Source organism: Xenopus laevis, chromosome 4S (assembly GCF_017654675.1).
Source record: "Xenopus laevis strain J_2021 chromosome 4S, Xenopus_laevis_v10.1, whole genome shotgun sequence".
NCBI lineage: Eukaryota > Metazoa > Chordata > Amphibia > Anura > Pipidae > Xenopus > Xenopus laevis.
In genome coordinates this window covers 64,448,239-64,473,524 of record NC_054378.1, presented here as the reverse complement: position 1 = coordinate 64,473,524, position 25,286 = coordinate 64,448,239, and the positions used below count along the sequence as shown (strand labels likewise).

The 25,286-nt window shown below is 38.1% G+C and overlaps 1 protein-coding gene across 6 annotated transcripts; it reads left to right on the top strand.

Annotated features, from left to right (window-relative positions):
• The first annotated feature begins 24 nt into the window (after nt 1-24).
• On the top strand, nt 25-24,076 carry mier1.S (mesoderm induction early response 1, transcriptional regulator S homeolog). Of its 6 annotated transcripts, none has more exons than XM_018260746.2 (13): nt 25-176; nt 4,888-4,912; nt 8,182-8,327; nt 8,785-8,952; nt 10,653-10,785; nt 10,929-10,993; nt 12,787-12,859; nt 15,386-15,537; nt 17,534-17,615; nt 18,426-18,520; nt 18,663-18,790; nt 19,513-19,652; nt 20,864-24,076. In XM_018260746.2, the coding sequence occupies exons 1-13, from the start codon at nt 168-170 to the stop codon at nt 21,166-21,168; spliced, it is 1,521 nt and encodes a 506-aa protein (XP_018116235.1). In that variant the 5' UTR covers nt 25-167; the 3' UTR covers nt 21,169-24,076. The 6 variants fall into 6 exon arrangements, with proteins under 6 accessions (XP_018116235.1, XP_041417285.1, XP_041417283.1 ...); XM_041561351.1 differs by having other exon boundaries at nt 8,182-8,334; nt 8,762-8,952; nt 18,429-18,520; XM_041561349.1 differs by having other exon boundaries at nt 8,182-8,334; nt 8,762-8,952.
• The last annotated feature ends 1,210 nt before the right edge of the window (nt 24,077-25,286 follow it).

The following is a 25,286-nucleotide window of genomic DNA, read 5'->3' as shown; positions in this document are numbered from 1 at the left end:
CATGGTCACGCCCGCCTACCCACTTGCCGCCTCCTTCTTTCTGCTGATTGGTCTCGCCACCTGGCGGTCAGGAGAGCGCAGGCATGCACTTCCGCCTTTGCTGCGGATCCTAAGTTTCATCCGGGGTTTCGATCTGATCCGCGATGTGACCCGTCAGTACGGCAAACATGGCGGAGGTAAGAAGGAAACTCATATAAATATCGCAGTAGTGCCATTTGCTGTCCGTAATCCACTCATCTCGCTGTGGTGGGTTTTGTCTACTCGCGTCATGTGTAGTGGGCCCCAGTGCAGCCCCAGGCCGAACCCTTGGCAGCCTTAACTTACTTGTTGCATCCTGGCTCTCCCGCCCAATCTCGCCTATGAAAACTTCGGAGTGTTTCCCTAAGCGCGCCTCCAAAACGAGACTGATAGAGACAGCGAAACTTACTCCCTGCGGGGATGCCGACCGGAGGCTTATACGGCCTAGTACTGGAGTTCTGTTCCGTCCCAGGCTCTTTGGGCGGGAATATTCTCTAGTCCCTGTGGAAGAACCACTAGCTGCGCTCTTTTACTACCTTGGCCCATACCGTCGCTTAAACTCTGTTCTTTAGGGTCGAACTCAATTTGGATTTTTTATTTCCTCGCAAACTTTCATTCAGCGCAACCTTGATACCTGCTGGCATCTTTAATACCGCTCGCATTTGCATTACGAACTACAATTCCCAGCATCCTATAGGAAACGTTAATGGTTAGCTCTCCTATTAATGGGGGACTCCATCCAAATACTTTTTTGCCTAATAAGATCCAATATAACTCTAAGCAATTTATAAAACATTTACATGAATTACCTCGCTTTTAATGTAAACTGGAAATTACATTTTTATTTTATTAAAAGCCATTTTTGGCAGGTCCCTTTCTAGTTTGTGCCCTGCTGGTGATCCCCAACCAGTAGCTCATGAGCAACATGTTTCTCTCCAACCCCTTGGATGTTGTTCCCAGTGGCCTCATAGCAGGTGTTTATTTTTGAATTCCAGGCTTGGAGGCAAGTTTTGGTTTTATAAAAACCAGATGTACTGCCCAACTGAGTCTCTTGTAGGCTGCCACTCTACATAGGGGCCAGGGGCGTAACTACAGAGGTAGCAGACCCTGCGGCTGCGGGGGGCCTAGGAGGTATAGGGGCCCCAGGAGGCCCTAACTCCAAAGCAAATACATGTCAACCTCTAGACATTTTGGGGACCTGATAGGGGCCACCAGTAGTTAATCATAATTGGCACCCCAGGAACTTTTTTCACTTGTGTGTTGCTCTCCAACTTTTTCTAATATTTGAATCTGGCTCATGGGTTAAAAAAGGTTGGGGATTCCTGGTTTAACAGAATTAAGAGACTTGACATTGTGGGTCAGAAGCAGAAAACAGAAAGGCATAAATGGTCTCTGGACTAGATTTATAGTTGCAAATATATAAACGTAATTTTGTATTTTCTTTTTGCCAAATGTAGATCTGGAAATAAGTTTTGTCTAAATAATGCTTTTGCTGCAGTGATGAATTTGTCTGTTTATTCGAAAGGTTTCTTTTGAAGCAGCACTGTATCATGTTATAACATGTTTTGTTACATTCCAGTAAAGTCTATTAAATGTACTATGTACAGTTAAAGGGACAGAATATCTCCTTTTCAACATGAGTTCAGTCAATAGGTGTTTAACTTTATCATTTTAATTAGGATTTTTTTTTTTTTTTTTTGCTGTTTCTTGCTCAAAAAATGTCAGAAAATGAAACTAAAGTTACATTCTACTGTCTGGCTCATATCAGCATAATCAAAATAAATCCGTAGTCCACTAAGGTTTATGGATAACCAAAAAAAACCTTTCTCCCCTGCTGCAGGCTGGTAGTCTGTGAGATAAGAACCAGCTCATTAAGATCTTTCTACTTTTTAATACATTTTCTGTTGGACTATCTGTGGATCCCTTGAGTGCCCAACACATACATTTTCCTGCTCTATACTCTCCCTTTAACAAAAAAATGTAGTCGTAAGGAGAACGGTTTCCCCTTGCTTTCTAGCTTTACATAAGTTAACAATTCCAATGTTATATTACAGACTAATGTGGGAGCTCTCTGCAACCTTTTTAATTTTATAGAACTATGGAGTCTAAAAATGTTTTGCTTTGCAGAGCTGTGTAGGCTACAGGTAAAACTAGTTTTCTCTAGTCATCACTGATCCCAATCTTGAAGTCTTGCCCTTTGAAATGTAAAGTGCTTTTTTTAGAAAAAAAATGTTGATCGGCACCATCACGCACCTTTATCGAACACAGCTGTATAAGGATTGACCCATTGACAAATTAGGGATTATTTCATTGTTTGGTGCTGCGTGTTGATCAATTTTTGATCAAGTGGAAGAAAAGAGAACTAAAGCAACAAACCCCAAAAGGGACCTGTATGTAGCACCTTCCCACCAAATCCAAAAAGGAATAGGGGATTATGCCAAGAAAACAAAATTAATGCTTAGTTTTGTCACCTATGTTATATCACAGATGATAAAACTTTGAAAATACCTTGCTCTAGCCAAAAATGGATTTTGCTCTGTGTAATCAAGCATTTTGTCTGACATACCAACAGCAATTGCAATAATCATCAATTGCAGGATAACGATGGATATAAATCATGAATAATCACAGATTACAGGTTTTCACTACCGCTAGGGGCACAAGAAAATGTAACCTGCTTGACGTCAGAAAACACCACTGTGATACAAATCTCTCCCTACTTAATTGTTGGTATACAGGTATCTGTAAGAATTGTTACACTTACATTGTTACATAGGGCTATACTATACTGTACATGTGGTGATTTCCAGTATTTCTATACTGGGTGACCCTTGGGAAGTCTGAAGACGGTGGTGCTCAAAGGCAAGGTACTTTTAGTAGTTGTTGCGTGTTTCCATACACTCTTCATTTATAATGGACATAAGCATTACAATGTATAAACTGTTTAAGTTTATTTTAATGAAAAACAAGTAGGTTTTGAGGAAGTCCTTTTTTTTTTTACAGTTTTAACTTCTTGTCAGGGAAGAACATGGCAATAATAACAAATTAACTCTCCCGAAGCCTTGTAAACTGAGTGGTGGACATGTGATTGCTCTGCAATGCTCATTCTGAGCAAATCCTGCTTGATAGCACTAGGGTCACTTATAACTAGCACGGTCAATGTCATTGATAGTGTGGGCAAAACATACTAATATCCTGTAGATCAGGTCACATTAGAAGTCTGTTGTCTGCAATCCTCTGTAATACCTTTTTATTTGTGTGCACTTCTTATTGGGGCTGGTTAGTTTTCCGTTCAAAGATATCTTATTTGATATTAACAGTGAGTTACAGTACTCTAGGTCTGAATTAGTGATGCACTTGGACTTTATTAACCACACTAAACCTGATGAGTTCCCTATAATTTATAGATCCGATCCACCCATCTGATGGCTCGAATTGGAAGGGGCAGCAATTGCAAATCTATAAATACAGGCTGCTGGGGGTGGAAGCAGGGAATAGTAAGGCTGCTGGGGGGTGGGCAGAAGGAAAGGTTTGGTTCAAACCCACCTGAGAAGCATGTGCGGTTGTCGGTCTGACCCGCGGTTTTCCACACATCAGTAGTCTGAATGCTCTGTTTTATGAACATAGAATGTTATGAAGCATGATAGAACGGTTGCTATGTGAGAAAAAGGAGGTAAATGTAACCATTTAACCCACTTAAAATCAACCCTTTTAATTTGTTAATGCTCTGGGAGAGAAGAAAAGTCATATTATATTTGGAGGGGAGCACCCTCAAGTTATTTTATTTACCTACCTGACACTCCAAGCAAGTGCTCCTATCAGCAGAAATCTGCACCGGCCCGGGGTTCTTCCAGCGAGCACCGCGGAGCAATCCTCTTCCTGAAAAATTAAGGATGTAAATACAATCATTTGTGTGTGCCTAACTTTTGGCACCCCCAAGTATAAAATGACTTTCCTTCTCCTTTAAATTATCCTGATAAAAGCAGGGGAGATGGAAGACAGTAAGGCTAAAAAGAAAACCATCATCCCTTAGTGCTTTAAAGTTTTCTTTATTTTATTTTTTAAAGGGGTTGTTCACCTTCCAAAACTTTTTCCAGTTTTGCTGTTATCAAATTGTTGACTACAAATAAAGACCTTTTCAATTGCTTTGCAGTTTTTTTTTTTGACTATTTATCCAATTGAAGTTTAATGTTCCTGTCCCTGGTGTGTGTCTGGCAGCTCAGTAATTTAGTTACAGATTCAAAATTATTACAATTTGTTACATTAGTTTATACATTTCTCAGCAGCAGCTTCTGTAGAATATTAGCAACTATTTTATCAATTCTAGCAGCTGCCTTTAATGAAACTCATGGATTCTGCTCAGCAGGGCCAAACATAAGAAATGGATCAACTAATGTATCAATTCATAACAGTTTGCAATGGCAGTTACCCTCCTACCAGAGCTGATTCAAAAAGATATAAGAATGTGAAAAATGAACTTTAATATTAGAAAAATGGATACAAATAGAAAGTAATAAAAAAAAAAATCTTTATTACTGGTGAACTATCTGAAACCATCTAAACTGAAAAAAGTGGTGGAAGGTGGACAAGCCCTTTAAAGGGCCATTGGACATTATTTTTCTAGTGTTCAATAATTCCATTTTTTTTACCCCTAATTAAGCCATGTGAGGGTGTCGGTTACATGTTTATCGGGGAACAGCTGGCGTCATTAAAAGTTAGAAATTGTTAGGTTTATTTGATGCTATTAGTGTACAGTTAGATTTTATGAAGAGAAAAAAAACATCTGTACTAATCAACTATTCCTACATTTTTGGATGTTTATATGCAATCAGAATTATATTTTCTTAATTGTATTTATTTTTCTTGCAGCCTTCACTCGGGACCGCAAGCCCAGGTAACTGAGATTACATGAATAATTTGGCACACAATATGATTAACATATAAACTGCAAATATAATTTGCTAAATGAGAAATAATCATCAGAAAAATACTAACGCTATAGGACAAGGTGAAACATAAATTAAGAATAAATGTTATCCATTTATCTCTTTAAGTAATTCTGGCATAGGGAAAACATGTTTCTTTTCAAAATGCATCAGTTTATAGTGCTGTTCCAGCAGACTTCTGCACTGAAATCCTGAAATCCATTTTTCAAAAGAGCAAACTGATTTTTTTTATATATTAGTCACCCGGCGACAAAGACTAATCTCCCTGAACCAGGGGCGATCCGCCAATGAGGCGAGCTGAGGCGCTCGCCTCAGGCGGCATCGCCAGCTAGGTTTCCAGGGGCGGCAAAAAGCCGCTCCTGGTGCCTTTAAGAGCCGAATTTCCGGTTTTTGAACCGGAAATTCGGCTTTACTAGGGCGAGAGAGCGCAATTGCGCTCTCCGCACTAGCGTGAATCGGGCTGGGGGGGGGCGGCATTACTGGAGCCGCCTCAGGCGGCAATGGATACAGAAACGGCGCTGCCCTGAACTGGCTACCGCCAGATAGAATGTAAATTGCCGGCAGGATGGCACTTGGAACGGTTTGTTTTCCTATGTTGCCCGAAGTAGGCAATTTCAGGCGACTTTGGAAAACAAAGCGCTCCGGGTGCCATCCCGCCGGCGATTTACATTCTAGCCGGTGGGAGGCAGTTCAGAGAGATTAGTCGCCCTGAAGAAGAGATTTACGCCGGGCGACTAATCTCCCTTAATCTGAGCGTGTGCCCTGACCCTAAATTTGTCACGGGGCTAGATATATTGTCTGTTTCCCAGGTGCCTCCAGTCATGTGACTTGTACTCTGATAAACTTCATTCACTCTTTACTGCTGCACTGCAAATTGGAGTGATATCACCCTCCTCCCATACCCCCCCTGCAACCTGGCAATGGGAAGGTAATCAGATAACCACTCCCTGTTAGATATGAGAATTGTACTCGAGTAAAATAATCCTCCAGTTAGGGTGGTGGCACATGGGGTGATTAGCTGCCAAGCAATAAATCTTCTCTACTGCGGGCGACTAATCTCCTCGAAATGTCTTTCCACCGGCAAGAATGTGAATCAGCGGTGGAATAGCATAATCATTGCTTCAGTTTTCCAAAGTTGCCTAACAAGGAAACTTCGAGCGATTTCGGGAAAACGAAGAGACGTGCATGTCATCCCATTGCCCGCAGTACCAAAGATTTATAGCTTGGTGACTAATTTCCTCTTGTGCCACCACCCTTACATTGAGTAGGATAAACAATACCCTGCCTGAATGCAGTTCCATTGTGAAGTGTTCACTTGTAACATATATACACAACAAGAATGGGACTATAAGTCCCTGCCCATGTGACCCCCACCAGCTCAATTGTAAATAAATACTTTAAATATGTAAAAGGCAATATTTATTATTCAACACTATGCCATATATCAAGTTAAAACCAATTAAAACCAAACTAAGCAGCGCTGCATGTACAAAGGGATCCCTTGTAATATTATCTAAGTGTATCACAGCATGAATGGTAGTCGAATATGCTGTAATGTAGAAATGGCGTATCTGGAACCAAGCCGTAGCACTCCAATCTTATGCCACAATTTCAGTCCGTTGAGCAAGATAAACGGTCCCAGACCTCCAATATTGATGTTAAATTGGTTGTGGCCAAAGCGTAATACTGAAGTATCCCTAGGTCTGAAATGCGCCAAAGTCACCAAATGTATTTGAGGCACCCCTCCAGCATGGACCACCTCGAAAAATTAACCCCGTTAGATATTAGGGGGGGGGATGCACTTGCCGTGTAGCCGGAACCTTCGTAAAGGCACCCAATCAGATGTGGGTGAATAAAGATATTTAGAATAAGCCTCAGTGGGATGTCCACAGATGCAAATATCTCCCAGCGTGCCCGCTCAACAAATATAAAATATATTACCGACCATGCGGAAGTCCGTGAACAGTTTCACAATGAGTCCTTAAGGTGACGTGTGAAGACGTCTCCGCTGCGGTTCCGTGGTGAGCGGTGTACGGCAGTCCTGGCACTTTAGACCTATGTGAAGGGATCCTCACTTGCTTAGCGCGCACTGCACCTCGACAGCCGTTTCGCCACGAGCGTGGCTTTGTCCCTCTTGACAAAGCCACGCTCGTGGCGAAACGGCTGTCGAGGTGCAGTGCGCGCTAAGCAAGTGAGGATCCCTTCACATAGGTCTAAAGTGCCAGGACTGCCGTACACCGCTCACCACGGAACCGCAGCGGAGACGTCTTCACACGTCACCTTAAGGACTCATTGTGAAACTGTTCACGGACTTCCGCATGGTCGGTAATATATTTTATATTTGTTGAGTGGGCACGCTGGGAGATATTTGCATCTGTGGACATCCCACTGAGGCTTATTCTAAATATCTGTATTCACCCACATCTGATTGGGTGCCTTTACGAAGGTTCCGGCTACACGGCAAGTGCATCCCCCCCCTAATATCTAACGGGGTTGATTTTTCGAGGTGGTCCATGCTGGAGGGGTGCCTCAAATACATTTGGTGACTTTGGCGCATTTCAGACCTAGGGATACTTCAGTATTACGCTTTGGCCACAACCAATTTAACATCAATATTGGAGGTCTGGGACCGTTTATCTTGCTCAACGGACTGAAATTGTGGCATAAGATTGGAGTGCTACGGCTTGGTTCCAGATACGCCATTTCTACATTACAGCATATTCGACTACCATTCATGCTGTGATACACTTAGATAATATTACAAGGGATCCCTTTGTACATGCAGCGCTGCTTAGTTTGGTTTTAATTGGTTTTAACTTGATATATGGCATAGTGTTGAATAATAAATATTGCCTTTTACATATTTAAAGTATTTATTTACAATTGAGCTGGTGGGGGTCACATGGGCAGGGACTTATAGTCCCATTCTTGTTGTGTATATATGTTAAATTGTTGGAGGACACCCCAGCCCATCTGCCCCCACATACATTGGTATTACTGCATTTTGGTGCCTACACTGCACTTATAGTCTGCTGGTGTTGTTCAAGTGTTACCTTGTGTTACCTTTCACACATCCTTACTTACAGCATCAGTAATTTACTAAAAATCTTCCTAGTTAATAAATAAGGTTCTCATAATTGCAGTTATTGCTTGCTAAGATTATTCACCTTGCATGTAAAATTAATAGAATCCTTAGTAATGAGAGTTTTTAATCTAGGTGGCTCGGCTGCATCAGATGACCATGAGTTTGAGCCATCAGCTGACATGCTTGTTCATGAATTTGATGATGAACGAACTTTGGAAGAAGAGGAAATGCTGGAGGGAGAAGTCAACTTCACTTCGGAAATAGAGAACCTTGAAAGAGTAAGCGGTACACACTTTTATTGAAAGTCAGTTTCTAAATGTTCTAGTATATAATGTTATGGAAACTCCACATGGATAAAGTCTATTCTTAAATAAATATGGCAAGTTCTATTTACATGTACTTCAAGCTTAACTTTTTTTGTTCCTGTTCAAATGTCAGTTACTCCTTTCCCATAAAACCGTTACATGTGAGGATTTGTTCACGTGATTATTTTGTCTGTGTAATTTCAATAAACGTAAATTGTAAAAATTAGATCTTCTTAAGTAAAAATGAGACATGGTGAGTGAGAATTGTTGAGTGTCTACTTTTGATGTTGCAGTAAAAATACACTATGCGGCTTAAACCATTTAAAATTGTATTTTTGTATTTCTCGATGATGTGGTAATTTAAAACATGGCATATAATTGTATTTTTATTGTAACCCTGCTTTAAGCTAGAGGTACATATTTATTTCAGGAAAGTGAAATGCCAATTGATGAGTTATTGCGACTCTATGGTTATGGGAGTACTGTTCCACTACCAGGAGAAGAAGAAGAAGAAGAGGAGGAGGAGGAAGAAGAAGAAGAAGAGGAGGAAGAAGATGTGGATAATGATGGTCGCAGTGGCTGCAGTGGAGAAATAAAGGTAAAAGTTATTTTTTGTGTGTTTAGAATAACCATTTCAGTTGAATGGACAGAGGTTACTTGTATACTGTCTTGAAATGCAACATTTAAAGGGGTTGTTCACCTTGCAAAACCCTTTTTTTTTCAGATTGTTTACCATAAACAGACTTTTTTCAATTGATTTCCATCTTTTTTTTTTATTTATTTATTTATTTTTTAACCATTTTACCACTGAAGTCTAAAGTTTTATGTTCCTTTCTCTAGTGTTTCAGTCTGGCAGCTCAGTTATCCGGGAGCATTCTAAACTGCTTCAATTTGCTACATTTAGTTGATAGATTTCTCAGCAGTATATGTATGTGGAAATATTAGCAACTATTGTATCAATTCTAACAGCTGCCTTTAATGAAACACGGGAATTCTGCTCAGCAGGGACAAAGATTAGAAATGTATAAACTAAATTTGAAACAGTTTACAGAATCCGTGACACCCCCCCCCCCCTTTGCAATTGCTTTTCCATCTTTTATTTTTTACTGTATTCACAAAATGTAAGTTTAAGGTTCTTGTCTCTAATGTTTCAGTCTGGCAGCTCAGTGATCCAGAATAGTGATGTGTGGGTCGGGTTTTTCCGCACCCGTCTGAAGCCCGACTTTCCTCCGCCCGCACCCGCCTACCAGCTTCCTTTTATAGACCTGCGCCTCCCTGCCGATGACATCACAAAAGGGACAGGCCGAGCAGGCGCGCGGCTATAAAGCCGGAAGCAGCCAGTTGAAGGTGGCACCCGCCTGCCACCCGCGAAGAGGAGTGCGAGGTTGGCTCGAACCCGCGGTTATCGGGCCGACCCGCACATCACTAATCCAGGAGCATTCTGAACTGTTACAATTCACTTGATACATTTCTCTGCATATCTGTGGATTGCTAGCAACTATTTTAGCAATTGTAACAGCTACTCTTAATGAAACTCAGGGATTCTGTTCAGACAAAGATAACAAATGTATCAATTAAATGTATCAATTTAGAACAGTTAAAGAGTCAGCGACCCCCCCTCAAGCTACTTTAGAAGGTGAATAATAAACTTTACACTTCAATATTAGAAAAACAGCCACAAATTGAAAACACAAAGTAATTGTAAAACTTCTTTATTTCTGGTGAACTATCTGAAACCAACTGAACTGAAAAGTGAAAGTAAACAACCCCTTTAAGCAAAGTAATAGTACCCAGCAAAAATACCAAATATGACAGTCTAGCCCAATTATGCACCCAATTTGTTTTTTTAACAAGTACTATGCCCTTGTTTTACTTTACATTCATGAACCCCCAAAGCTTTGAAATATCTTTATAATTTCCTTTATCTGCTGTGGCTCTTGTCCAGATTGTTGCTGTTTGTGTTGCCAGAAAATATCAGATCAGTTGGGCTGAAAATCTATTGTTCTAGTAACGTGTAGTTTTGTCATGTCTGCATGTCGAATAAAGTATATTATAGGGAGAAGTTTAAAAAAAGTTACCAGCTTAATTACTTTTTAAATGTATTCTATTAAGTCACAGTATACAGTGCAGTAGGAAACTACCTATTCAGCTGCTATAAGCCTAGAAGTTTGTCCCTGCTGCATTCATACCTGCAAGGGAATAGTGTAGAGTTTCAACTTCTGTTCTGATTTCCTTGCTGGGTTTTTTTTTTCTCTCCAAAGTTTCCCTGATGTAATGTGTCTAGTTGTTGTTTTTCAGGATGAAGTTATTAAGGACTTATCAGGACAGGATGATGAAACTCAGTCTTCAAATGATGACCCTATTCCATCTGGTGCATGTAGAGATGTACGAGAAGTAATTCGTCCGCGTCGGTGCAAGTATTTTGATGCAAGTATGTCCCTTATTTATTTTACTTTAATATGTAATATAATTATCAATATATTTATTACCTCACCTTCTCATGCATCTGCTTTTATTAATAACTTGATGTGTGAAAATAGTTATCCTAATTAAAATCACAATTTATTTTCCAAGATAATGAAATAGAAGAGGAGTCTGAGGATGATGAGGATTATGTACCTTCAGAAGACTGGAAAAAGGTAACTGATAAAAGTGGGGGCCTTAATTTTTTATTTTCAGGTCCCCCCCCATAGCTCATAATAAACTTAATATATTGATATTTATAAACAACCTTAAAACAGATTTCCTGCTATGATTTAACAAGTATCCTTGGCTAAAAATACTGCATACCCTTGTGCCCTTTAGGCTGCAACCCCCTTTCTCACTGCCTTGAGTCTCCATGGGGGGTAGCACTGCTGTAACCACAGTTTTTATAGAACTTTAAAATAAGTGATGTGTCTGAATAATGAAAAGTTCTGGGATTCTGTAAAAAATTTAATTAAAACTTTCTTGTACAAATCACATTATGAATAAAGCCTATTGAGCAGTCCCTACTTAGGACATATCTTTCTACTCTTTTTTTTTTTTTTTTTTGATGGCCTGCATCTATGATATCTGGTTAAAAAAAAAATAGGTTAAGACATCTTGTCTGACGTCAGCCCGTTTGATTCAGTGCATTCCCTACATGGATGCTTTAGTCTGATTTTTATCTGGTTGCCAGTGGGTCATATAATTGTATCAGCATAGTGGAGGCCAAATTGATAAAAGATTTGCTCATTTGCTGATCTTACCAAAAGAGTGCATCTTTCCATGGATGCTAAAGTTAAAATTCACTTGTCGTAAACAGCTATTAGACTGGTTAAAGAGGAACTATTGCAAATAAAAATGTAAGTTTCAGCATACCAAAATAAGAAACTTTGTAAATAAAATAAATTAAGAATTCTGTATTGTTTCTGAAATAATCAAGTTAATTTTTACTATTCCTCTCTCAGAATCTGTTTCTCTATTCTGTCTTCATGCATGAGTTGGGTGTCAGATAATCATTGATAGTTAGATATATATATCTTATAGGGGGACTCCTTTTGCCTAGAAGATGTATTAGAGCTCACTCTATTAAAATAACTAGACCCGTCTCTCTACAAGCAGAATTTGTGCAAAAGGCAATTTTGTTAACTTTGTTTGTACTGGAATCCGTTATTTGAGTGAGCTCTAATTCATCTGCTAGGAAAGGTGCCCCTATTAGATATATTGGATCTAACGGTCAGTGACTATCTGACACCCAATTGCTGCATGAAGACATAATGAGAGAGGGATAGTGCAGATAAACTTGATTATTTCAGAAACAGTACAGACTTTTTTAATTGATTGTATTTGCAAAGTTTCTTATTTCAGTATGCTGAATTATTTTAAATTTTCATTTTCACAATAGTTCATGATTCATTTACAAAGTACAATCAGTGTTCGTAGCAGAACCATAAAAATCTTTTGCTAAAAATGTGTTCCCCATGCCCCCTCAGTATTACCTCGAGATGTGTTCTGCATAGAGAGCCAAAGGAAATAGACCCTTCCTTCACTCTGTACTGGAGACAGTGGAATCCTTCCATAGGCTTGAACACATGGTTACTCCAGCCTATTGAAAGATGGTACCACCTCCAACCCAGTATGAGTGATAGTGCAGATCCATGTCTGTGTTTGCGCGTGTGTCTGTAACTAAGTACTGCTTGCTGACCCGGGGCAGTAATAGTGACATGTTTCTATCTATTTTTATGAATGTGTTGGTATAAGGTTAAGCGATTGCTGGGAATACTAAATAACATGAAATACAGTACCAATCTTTGTAAATAGTTATTTAGCATTTTCTACTGACCTAATGATGAATGCATGTAATATTAATATAATTCAATATTTTAGCCAGTGGTTCTAGTATCCGTACTTTTTTTTTACCATTTTAAATGGTACTATGCATAATTTCAATTTATGTCAACTTCAACAGGAAATTATGGTGGGATCCATGTTCCAGGCTGAAATTCCAGTTGGTATTTGCAAATACAGAGAAACAGAAAAGGGTAAATTAAGACGTGATCTGTTCAATTTTTTTGACATTGTACAGTGCTATATATATTTGAATCCATTCAATGACTAGATAACATGATTCGTTTTGTTAAGCCATTTATAGCTTTTAGTTCACAAAACTTCTATTAGGGGAACTAAACCATAAAAATGTGTCTAAAAATGCTATATACTATATTATATACTGAACCAACCCAAAGGTTCAGTATCTTTATAGTAGCAATGATCCAGGTCTTAATTGTCACAGGAGTTTCCCATCTTGGATTTTTAGAGTGTTTATGACACGCACACATGCTCAGTGAACTTTAAAGGACAAGGAAAGTAAACTAAAGAAGTAGGCTAGAAATGCTGTACAATATGTTTTGGACTTCTGTACCAGCCCAAGGCAACCACAGCCCTTTAGCAGGGAAGATCTGTGTCTCCAGAGATGGCCCAGTAGCTCTACGTCTTCTTTTCTGCAGATTCACTGCACATACTCAGTTACTGAGCTTAGGGATTGAATCAAAATATACAGTATAGAATATAAATGTCACAGTATAAGGCTGATTAGCAGTTAATACAGATAATTACTACATGGCAACACAGAAACCAGTACAATCAGCATCAGAATTTAATAATCAGCCCTGTAACATCCACTTATATTAGACAAACCTCATTTTCTGCTTGATAATTTGTGACAACCCCTAAGCTTAGCTTCTCAACAGCTGCTCAGAGCCCACTGAGCATGAGAGTGTCGTAGACAATTTCCAAGATGGTGACCCCTGTGACAAGTTTGAAGTCCTGGGTCATTGCTGCTATTAAGAAGCTGAATATTAAAGCTGGTGCAATAAGTTCAATATATAAAAGACAACATTTTTAGCCGTATTCATTTTTAGGGCTTAGTTCTCCTCTAAGCAGCTGTTAAGAAGCTAAACTTAGGGGTTGTCGTCAAGCAGAAAATAACCCCTCTTAAGTCTTTGGAGGGTTGTTAATTATTGTCTGAGCTTTCAAAGTAGCAACTTCCTTTTAATATAAAACATGCCTTAAGGAAACAGTAGTATCTCAGCAGTGACATAAAGTTTATTGGATTAACAGAAAATATTCAATATGCATCATAACAAAATTAGACAGGTGCATAAATTTGGGCACCGAAGAGAGATTTTACATCAATACTTAGTTGAGCCTCCTTTTGCAAATGTAACGGTTTCTAGACGCCTCCTATAGCCTTAGATGAGTGTCTGGATTGCTGTATTTTTGAACATTCATCCATACAAAATCTCTCCAGTTCAGTTAAATTTGACAGCCTGCTTCAAATCTTCCCATGGATTTTGATGATATTTAATTAAGGGGACTGTGACGGCCATTCCAGAATAGTGTACTTCTCCCGCATGAATGCTTTTATAGATTTCGAAGTGTCTTTAGGGTCATTGTCTTGTTCGAATATCCAACCCCTGCGCAACTTTGTGACTGATGCTTGAACATTAACCTAAAGAATTTGTTGATATTGGGTTTAATTCATCCGACCCTCAACTTTAACAAGGGCCCCAGTCCCTGAACTAGCCACACAGCCCCACAGCATGATGGAACCTCCACCAAATTTGACAGTAGGTAGCAGGTGTTTTTCTTGGAATGCCGCTCCTGTATTTTTCTTGGCCTGCCAGACCTGGGTTTTACAGCAATTGTGCCTGTGGCCTTCCATTTCCTGATTACGTTCCTTACAGTTTAAACCTCTGAGATAGCTTTTTGCAGCCTTCCCCCTAAACCATGATACTGAACAATCTTTGTTTTTAGATCTTTTGAGAGTTGCTTTGAAGATCCCATGCTGTCACTCTTCAGAGGGGGAGTCAAACAGAAGCATAACTTGCAATTGGCCACCTTAAATACCTTTTCTCATGATTGGACGCACCTGCCTATGAAGTTCAAGGCTTAATGAGCTAACCCAACCAATTCGGTGTTGCCAGTAATCAGTATTGACCAGTTACATGCATTAAAATTTGCAAAATTACAAATTTCCAAATGTTTGCTCAGCCAGTTCTTCACATTTGATTTAATTTCATACAACTGAATACTGCTTCACTAAAAATCTTTGTTCAGAAAACACCCCAGTACTGGAAAATAAAAGACATACCACTTATCTTTTTTGCAGGGGTTCCCAAACTTTTTCATATGACTGTAAATGGATAGTAGAGGGCTGGTTATTAAATTCTGATGCTAATTGTGCAGGTTTCTGAGCTGCCATGTACCAATAATTATTTATTAATCCACTTCAGCCATATATTGTGATATTTATATTCTATACAGTATATTCAGTATCTCGTTTGTCGGTCGGTAAGTGACAGCAGAACAGAGCATGTGTAGTGAATCCACAGTAAAGAAATGGGGAGCTACTGAGGCATTTTTGAAGGCACAGATGTTTACTACTAAGGGACTGTGGTTACCTTGGGCTGTTTTTTTTTTTTTTTTTTTTTCTGAAGATACAATTTGATTTTAAATCTATACTGAACCATGTGGTTTATCTGTCTTGACATATTTTTATTATATAGTGTATGAAAATGATGACCAACTACTCTGGAATCCAGAATATGTAATGGAAGAAAGAGTATCAGACTTTTTAAATGAAGCATCCAGAAGGACTGGTGAAGAGAAAGGCCTCGATGCTATTCCTGAAGGATCCCACATAAAGGATAATGAGCAGGTAAAATGTCAAGACGAATATTTTAATAGCTGCTTAGTGCATTTTTATGTATGAAAGTTAACTTTTTACAGGGCATGTACACTCAGGTTTTTTTTCATGTGTTTTTGAATATGTACTAGGTGTATAAAAACACTTACATTGTTTATATGTGTTTATAAACGTGTTTTTAGAATTCATGTCAAACACAATAAAAGGCATGTTGTGTGAAATGTTAATGCAATAAATTCACAAACTGAATGCTGATTATTAGCACTTGCACCAACATATTACACTGGGCTATACAATAAATGGGTATATACATTGAACTTAAATATTTACATACAAAGCAACCAATAACGAATACAAGCAGAAAAGTGCCATGGCCAAAAGAATTTATAATCTAAAAGCTGAAGACAGTAACGTAACTAGGTGGAGGCGGGCCGTGCAGCCGGGACCCCAGATTTTCTTTGTGGTTGCAGCCGGCTACAGCGGGGATCGATCTACCGGGGGGCCCTGCGGAGCTGAAATTCACGAAAAAATGGCTGTTTGTCAAGATGGTTTTATGAGAAGGAGTCGATGAAAAGCCACAATCTGCAATAAAAAGAGCTCTTAAAGGAAAATTATACCCCCCAAACAATGTAGGTCTCTATAAAAAGATATTTCATAAAACAGCTCATATTTAAAACCCTGCTTCATGTACCGTATATACTAGAGTATAAGCCGAGTTTTTCAGCCCCCAAAATATGCTGGAAAAACTCTACCTCGGCTTATACTCGGGTCAAGCGAAAAAACGGTCGCCGGCGCCTAAGAATATTCGCCGGCGCCTAAGAATATTCGCCGGCGCCTTAGAATAGTAGCCGGCGCCTTAGAATAGTAGCCGGCGCCTAAGAATATTTGCCGGCGCCTAAGAATATTTGCCGGCGCCTAAGAATATTTGCCGGCGCCTAAGAATATTTGCCGGCGCCTAAGAATATTTGCCGGCGCCTAAGAATATTTGCCGGCGCCTAAGAATATTTGCCGGCGCCTAAGAATATTTGCCGGCGCCTAAGAATATTTGCCGGCGCCTAAGAATATTCTCCGGCGCCTAAGAATATTCGCCGCCACCTAAGAATAGTCATCCAAAAACGAGATTGAAACTTACCAGAAGCTGCTGCATTTCTCACCCTCGGCTTATACTCAAGTCAATAAGCTTTCCCAGTTTTTGGAGGTAAAATTAGGTACCTCAGCTTATACTCGGGACGGCTTATACTCGAGTATATACGGTAAATAAACCATTTTCATAATATACTTTTCTAGTAGTATGTGCCATTGGGTAATCATAAAAAATTAGAAAATTGGCATTTTAAAGAAATAAGGGCAGCCCCCTGGGATCGTACGATTCACTGTGCACACAAACATACCAACAAACCATACATGTTAGGTCACATGAGCCAATTAACAGAGTTCTGTCTTTTGCCAAAAGAATTTATTTCACTTCTTCCTGTTACAGTTAGAGTTGTAGTATTTCTGGTCAGGTGATCTCTGAGGCAGCACACAGACCATTACAAAACGGTGGTTCAAGGCAAGAGATTTAAAAGGGCAATTTTTACCTAAATATATATTCCAGTTTGGTAAGATTCTTTAATAGCCACTTAATATGATGTGTAAACTATCTGTTGCTTAAGTGTTCATTTTGGGGGCATAGTTTTCCTTTAATTGAACAAAGTCACGTAAAATTTGGCATAATTTTTTACAGTTTGGCAAAACAAAAGTTTATTGCCCAGAATGAATAGCATGATAACTAATCCTACTACATAACCCATGTTTGACGTAAAAATAGCTTTCATTGAGTAAAAAAGTGTGTGTACATCTTCTGTGGTGTGTGTGTTGTGAATTTGTAAAGGCACCCCTCCCTCAGAATCTAACATTCGTGTCGCTGTGGTACTTTTACATAAATGCATCTTTATTTCAAAACTCTTTAATTAATTTAACATGTTCACTTCTTTCAGATTCTAATTTGTGATACTATTTCTTACAGGCCCTTTATGAACTAGTAAAATGCAATTTTGACACAGAAGAGGCATTGAGAAGATTAAGATTTAATGTCAAAGCAGCCAGAGGTGAGAAGAGTTATTTCCCAAACTGCTGCTTAGCCAACATAGATTTTCAATCTCTTTTGCAATCCACCTTGATCTCTTTAATAGAATGCCCACAGAGTATGGTTGGAACTGTTCTTTGGTGAGTTTGCAGGGCACACCTATCCATTAATTAACACGCAGTATTTTATTTTTTTATATTCACGTGTTGTTAATTTAAAGTTACATTCTTAAGTAAAGGTTTCCTAGTTATACATTACAATTAGCTTCTATATAAGTCTATATATGGGTATAGATAACTGCAAAGAATACTGTATTTATACAGAGCTGTAATATTGTTTAAGGAGAATGGATACAAAGAAAGGAAAACTTTCTGTATAATTGTCAAGGCGAAAATTAAGCTTGCCACAGGTTCCCAGAGGGTCATTTCATAGCTCTGTTTTTACTTGTATAGGGTGTTAGGGGTGTATTTCACTAGTCTTCTAAAAGTAGCCTAAAATCTATATCATTTAATATAACCACAACATCAAGTGTTTCTTTCTCATATAACAGTTTTTTTGGGGTGAGTTAAAATTGGTTGGAAATCTCCTTCAACTAGAAAAGTGGTATGAACATTTTATTAATAGCTGGTGCATACTCATCAGCCCTGGAGCAGCACTTGCTTTGGCTCATCTATGAGAAGCCCTCTGATCTGAGGACTTTTCTATGAATAGGAAATTTTAAGCTGATGCGAGTACCTAATAGCACTTAGGGTAATATTGCACTGTTATACAACATAATATGTAAAATCTGAAAAAAATGTGAATAATGCATTATTCATTTTTTCCCCTTCAGAAGAACTTTCTGTGTGGACTGAAGAAGAATGTAGAAATTTTGAGCAAGGTCTAAAAGCTTATGGGAAGGATTTCCACTTGATTCAAGCTAACAAGGTAGATAGTTGTAATATAAAAGTATACAGATATGTGAAAACAATGCATTTCAGTCACTCTTATATAATGTTTAGACTAGCAATGATTTGGGCAATTCATTTGTCACATAAACTGTTTCTTCTCTTTACAAATTTACCCATAGGTAAGAACAAGGTCTGTTGGAGACTGTGTGGCATTCTACTACATGTGGAAAAAATCAGAACGTTATGATTTCTTTGCCCAACAAACTCGATTTGGAAAAAAGAAGTACAATCTACATCCTGGTGTAACGTGAGTATAATTTTTATAAAGTTTGTTTGCTGATCCTGACGAAGGTCCTAGTTTAGGGCCTAAACATTGAATAAACTATGTACATGTACAAAGTCATTAGTCATTGGATATATATTTATCAAAAAGGCTTACTGGGACAAATAAAAGTGAGCCAATAAAAATTTTCCATGGCGGTTTCCGATTTAGTATGCACTTGATGTATGTGCTGTCCTCTTACTAGGAACATTTGGATATGCTGGCAGACAATTACTGTGGAGTTTAGTCCTAGCGAAAGAGGAAAAACATGAGATCAAACTAAATAAGAAATCAATAGTTAAGGAAGGAGAATAATTAAAAAGTAGCAGTTGCCAGTTAAGAACAGCATGGGCAGTAATGAGCTTGGGAGAGTTTAAAGTAAAAGTGAGAGAATATATTGTACTTGGCAGGTGGGAGAATAAAATTAGAAGGAGCAGTATGAGATGGATGTTGAGAGAAGAGAGCATAAGGAAGAGAATGGGAAAAGAGGGGTAAAATGTCAATGTTGTGAAAATAAAGTAATAAACCTGATGACTGGTATGAACACTATTTAGCCATTCCTAGTGCCAAATATCCTCTGTTATATTGTCATTATGAGTAGGATTGACCTTGGATGCTTTTTGAACACTTTTTGAATTTAAATTAACCATTGTTGCTATACTGAAGCTACTTTCTACAGATTAATTTGTATGTTTTGTATGCCACAGGGATTACATGGATCGTCTTTTGGATGAAAGTGAAAGTGCTACATCCAGCAGGGCGCCATCTCCCCCGCCAACTACCTCCAACAGCAGTACTAGTCAGTCAGAAAAGGAGGACTGTACAGCCAGCAACAACACTCAGAATGGTATTGTTTGTTTTTTAACTTGTCTTTATTTAGTAGATATATACTGTCTAAACACTCGGCTTGCTAAAGGAAAAAAAATGTTATTTCCCTTGTATACCCTTGTTTCGGTTGTAGTTGGTGACCTTTCTCAAGGGAAACAAACTAATAAGTATACACATACAATGCTTGGCACATTGCTGATTAGTAATTGATTTGAATGCATATTATATGTAGGCATAAAGTGTATTCTGAATCAGAATTGCTAATCTGCCCTGTATCATTCTCTTCTATGATGATTTAACCTCACTTACTGCTAATGTTTGTGGAATTTCAACAACTTAAAGGAACAGTAACGTCAAAAAATAAAAGTGTTTTAAAGTAATTAAAATATAATGTACTGTTGCCCTGCACTGGTAAAACTGCTGTTTGCTTAAGAAACACTACTATTGTTTATATAAATAAGCTGCTGTGTAGCAATGGGGGCAGCCATTCAAAGGAGAAAGGCTCAGGTTACACAGCAGATGGCAAATAAGCTCTGTCTGTCTAATGGTGTTATCTGTTATCCATTAGTTATCCTGTGTCATTTAGCCGTTTTTCCATTTCCGCCATTGCTCCCCAGCAGCTTGTTTATATGAACTATAGTAGTGTTTCTGAAGCAAACCGATCCGTTTTACCAGTGCAGGGCAACAGTACATGATATTTTCATTACTTAAAAACACTTACATTTTTTGGTGTTACTGTTCCTTTAACATGTGCAGTGTCACCGACACCCAAATATTATATGAAAATTCCTGTAATTCATGGCAATATAAGCAGCCAAAAATGAAATTGTGAGTTTTTAAAATATATTGAAATGCCATATTTGTCTCCTGGGCCTTCAATTGGACACGTTTGTTTTTTTTAAGGCCCCTCACATGAAGCAGTGGTTGCCTGCTTCTAATTAATTGGTTGTCTCTCTCCCACATCAAATCAGATTGCAAACACAAAGAAAAACAAAAAATGATGTTTAGGTCCAATACCCTAGTGTTAGCCCTATCTTCGGGACCTTTATGAGAATATGTATATTCTTTCCTATTTTTTCCAGACAAAATCTGGAAATAAGTCCCACAGTGAGTTGTGGGGAAGCAAGTGCCTTTTTAATGGCAGCAGTTCTAAAGAGATGCAGCAGTTTATAATGATCTATATATCTTCGTTATACTTTCATTGTTAAACTTGGATTTTCCCCATTCTAGGTGTTTCTGTGAATGGCCCATGTGCAATGACTGCATACAAAGATGAAGCCAAACCAGGTGTGCATTTGAATGGACCAACTATCTGTAGCAGTGAACCGACTTCAAATGAAACTGACACCAATGGGTATAACCGTGAAAATCTTACTGGTGATGCCAGATTTAGTCATATAAGTGGAAAAACTGACACAAATGTAGATGATAAAAGCGAAAGGCCAATAAAAAGGCAACGTACGGACAGCCCTGGGAAGGAGAGTACAGGATCATCTGAATTATCTCAGGAAGTGTTTTCACGGGGGGAGGTTTAAACATTTTGTAGATTTGAAGGAAAATGAATTTTTTTTTTTTTTTTTGGGGAGGGAAAAAAAATTCTGTGGATCTTGGAACTTCAGGGTTATTAAATTATTTAACAAGTTATTTTTTTTTTGTATTATTTTTCTATTTGTCCCATGCACATTTGAGCCCCACAGAAGAGTGAAATATTTTGTGAATAGTGACCTTTTTGAAGCCCTTTGGGAAATGTAAGCAGAGCATTTCAGATGTTAAGCAGAAGTTCAGCCTGAATGCAGTTTGGCTTTATTTTATCATTCTTTACTGGAAGGAAATTCTTTAAACAAAACCATTTGTTCGAGAATATGTCTTAGTGCAATTGCAGTGGAAAAATATTAACCCTGAAAGTTGTTGGTGTCATTTTTTAAGGTAGGTGTTAAGAATAAACCAAATGAGGTTTGTGTATGTAATTAATTGACATCAATGATGTCTTTCCTATTCCTATCTGGGCTGAAAAAAGATACATTCTGTATTTTTCCAGATTTCTTTGTAGCCTTTGAAAGATTTTTACATTACCTATGTTTTGATTGAACTGCCCTTTCTTAAACAAAGCTTGTATAATTTTCTTAACTTGTACAGTTGATAAAACTTTTATTATGAAAAAGGAATATTCTGAAAGTTGTACGTTCTTGCTAAAATAGGCTTCGTTTAACTCACTTGCCTTTTTGATGTTTACATTGTTTTTCTTGTCTTCATGATTATGTTCATCCATAAGTTAAGTAGTATCACTTGGCAGGTTTTAATATCATCACAATTTTTCATTGTTCACACATTGTGCAATTTTAGCAATTGCTGGTAAGTCCGTTATATGCTTGCTTATATTGTCGCTTCCCATTCTTGGTCCCTAAAGTTGCAAGTGTTTGTGAATGGTGCAGTTAGAAGTGTGAATATTTCAATTCATCTTTGCACATTTTGAATAATTTCCATTTCTTGATGAGTTTGATCATTTGACCTGTGACCACAGTCTCCCGACTTTGGCTGTGTGGGTGTATCGACAGTTCTATTTTGGCGATGGATGGAGAGTCACAGCTATGGGATCACTGATCCGGTGTAAAAGTTATGTGAATATATTAATCTAATGTATTTTAACACTTCACCCCCTCCCACCAGAAAGTCTTTTTTTTTTTTTTTTTTATTAAGGGAACATTATGCATGGTTTAACCTGGCCCAAAAAATATACATTTATGGAATTATGTCTTTTTAGAAACCATACTTTTTGATAATTTGGACAAAAATCAACCTGATTGCTATATTAAATGTTTAACTTACTTCATTCTTTTTATTTCTATAGTAGCATAATTGCAGATTTGGAGTATAAGAATTTTAGGTTTGTTTTTTTTTTCACAAATGTTGAAGATATATGCAATTCTGTAGTGTGGGAACACAGAGGTTACACTTGTTTACATTTGTATATAGATTTTCATATAATCCATTAGCCGTTAGGTGCATTTGTAGCCCCACAGTCTAAGCCAATGCACATTTGTGGACTGAAGGGAAAGGAGGAGCCCTTACACGTGGGATATTCAGTGCTGTCTAGTTGACAATAGTACAGCATATTTTTAGTATCTGTGAAACCTGCAAATTAATTTATTTTATTGCATCAGCTTGCAAAGCGATAATTTATGATACATTTTGGCTTTAATATTCTCAAACCTCTTTCTTTGGTTATAAGTTAATCACTATATAAATATATATGTATATTTTAGAGTGTCTTAAAGCATAAGATAATTTCATTTGCATTTTTGCTAACCATACCACATTCTGTTTCTTTTACTGGTGTACTTTGTTTTTTATGAGCTTAATGTGATGGTTGTTTTTTTGTGTAAAGAAAAAAATACTTTGATTAAAGATTTGCAGTTATTAAATATAAATTCCAATCCCTGTGTTGCACTGCTGAAAGGAAAATCTGTTGTATGTAATACAAGTATATGTTTTGGGCAGGTGATGGTTAGGAGTGCAGCATAGTTTTGGGTAGGTAGTTGTAGGGTTTTCCTGCACCCTCTAGACTTGCAGTGTCCTACAGCAATGAGGTTCCTCGGTATCTACTGAAACATAGGTCATGCGTTAGTTGGTGTGTTTGGCACTAGAGACATTAATAGAGTTCTATTGTCACATTTAATTTCATTCTTTTAAGTTTGTTATCCATTTTTCATTGCTAAGACTGAGGCATTAATTAAGCATTCAGGAAAACCAGGTCTACATTTTCAATGCAAAGAGTAGAGTTATGGGAATTGATGATTTGTGCTTTCCAGCTTACTTTGAGACTACAGCTCCCAGCAGCTGAGTACCTAAGGATGAGGAGGAGCTGGAGTTTATAGAGTGAGGCTTTGTCTCTTTCTACATTAGCTACACACACATCCATCCACAATGGTTTAGAAACCTCAGGAATAACCAATGTGTCAAAAGCATGACCTTAAATGTACCATCTGTTGGTCTTTTAATGTATAGAGATGGTTATAAATAGAAAGCTCATTATAATGTAGTGGTCAGTTTAGCACATGCTGTTACTCTACCCTCGATACATCACTGGTATCCAGCTCCCAAAAGTCACAAACATAACATTGACATAGCTTTATGTAACTGAAAGGCTTTTCTCAGTGTAGCACTGCTGTATATAGATAGTAGGCAGCATTTTCTGTGCACAAGTGGACTTGTTTCAGAGTTTTCATTCTGATGCTTAAAACTATGACGTTCTACTTTTACATGTAAACGTGTCCATTACTGAGCTTTAACTGAATGTAAATTCATCTAAGATTCACAAATGATTACTGGTCACATTTCAGAAGTTGCTTTTTTCCTTCTTTTTGCACTGTTGGTATTTTGCCGCTGTTCTTCCTGATTTTGTCTGCATATCTGCACAAACGTATTAAATATATTTTTACTATCTGTCTCTGTCTCTCTGTATCCTTTGATAAACTGTCATATAGATTTTGGCTGTAGAATGTTTCCAGCAAGTGCCTGGGATATAACGACATGGTACTGCATTTAGTAAATGGAATGCATATGTGTTCCACAAAGAAAACACGCGTTGTTAATTCGATTCCTGTTGTTGCTGGTTGTTTTTTTATTTATATTATATACACATTTTTTTTCATATGCCTGTGAATAAGTGTTCAGAGGTATGAATGAAAATTCATGGGATTTGTATTTTTTTTTTTTTTTTTTTATGTTGCTTGAAAAGTGATTTTAAGCCACACATATATTTTTAATACCTTATTTGCCCTTGATGCTGCTGACAGCTACGTTTATTATCTACAAGGACTCCAAGGTCCTTTTCCATAATGGATTTGCCTAGTGCAGTCCCATTAAGGGTATAAGTGGCTTGGATATTCTTACATCCCAGGTGCATGACTTTACATTTATCAACATTGAATCTCATTTGCCACTTAGCTGCCCAGATTGCCAGTTTGTCAAGATCCTGTTGCAAGGATGCCACATCCTGGATGGAATTAATTTGGCTGGATAATTTTGTGTCATCTGCAAACACTGATACATTACTTACAATACTCTCCCCTAAATCATTAATGAGCAAGTTAAATAAACGTGGACCCAATACAGAGCCCTGAGGGACCCCACTAAGAACCTTACTCCAAGTAGAGAATGTACCATTAACAACCACCCTCTGTACCCGATCCTGTAGCCAGTTTACTATCCATGTGCAAACGACTTTATGAAGCCCAACAGACGTTATTTTAGAAAGCCGTTGTTTGTGGGGCACGGTATCAAACCCTTTGGCAAAAATCCAAATACATTACGTATACAGTTATCCCACTGTCCAGCCTCTTACCTCATCATAAAAAGCAATCAAATTTGTCTGACATGACCTATCCTTCATGAAGCCATGCTGATTGCTGCTCATAATGCCATTCACTAGAACAATGTTTTGAATGTGATCCCTTAACAAGCCTTCAAATAATTTGCCCACTACAGATGCCAAACTTACTGGCCTATAATTGCCAGTCTGAGATCCTAATCCTTTTTTAAATATGGGAATGGCATCTGCTTTCCTCCAATTTATAGGCACCATACCAGATGAATGCAAATCTGAGAAAATCAGAAATAGGGGCTGGTCTAAAACTGAACTAAGCTCTCTCAG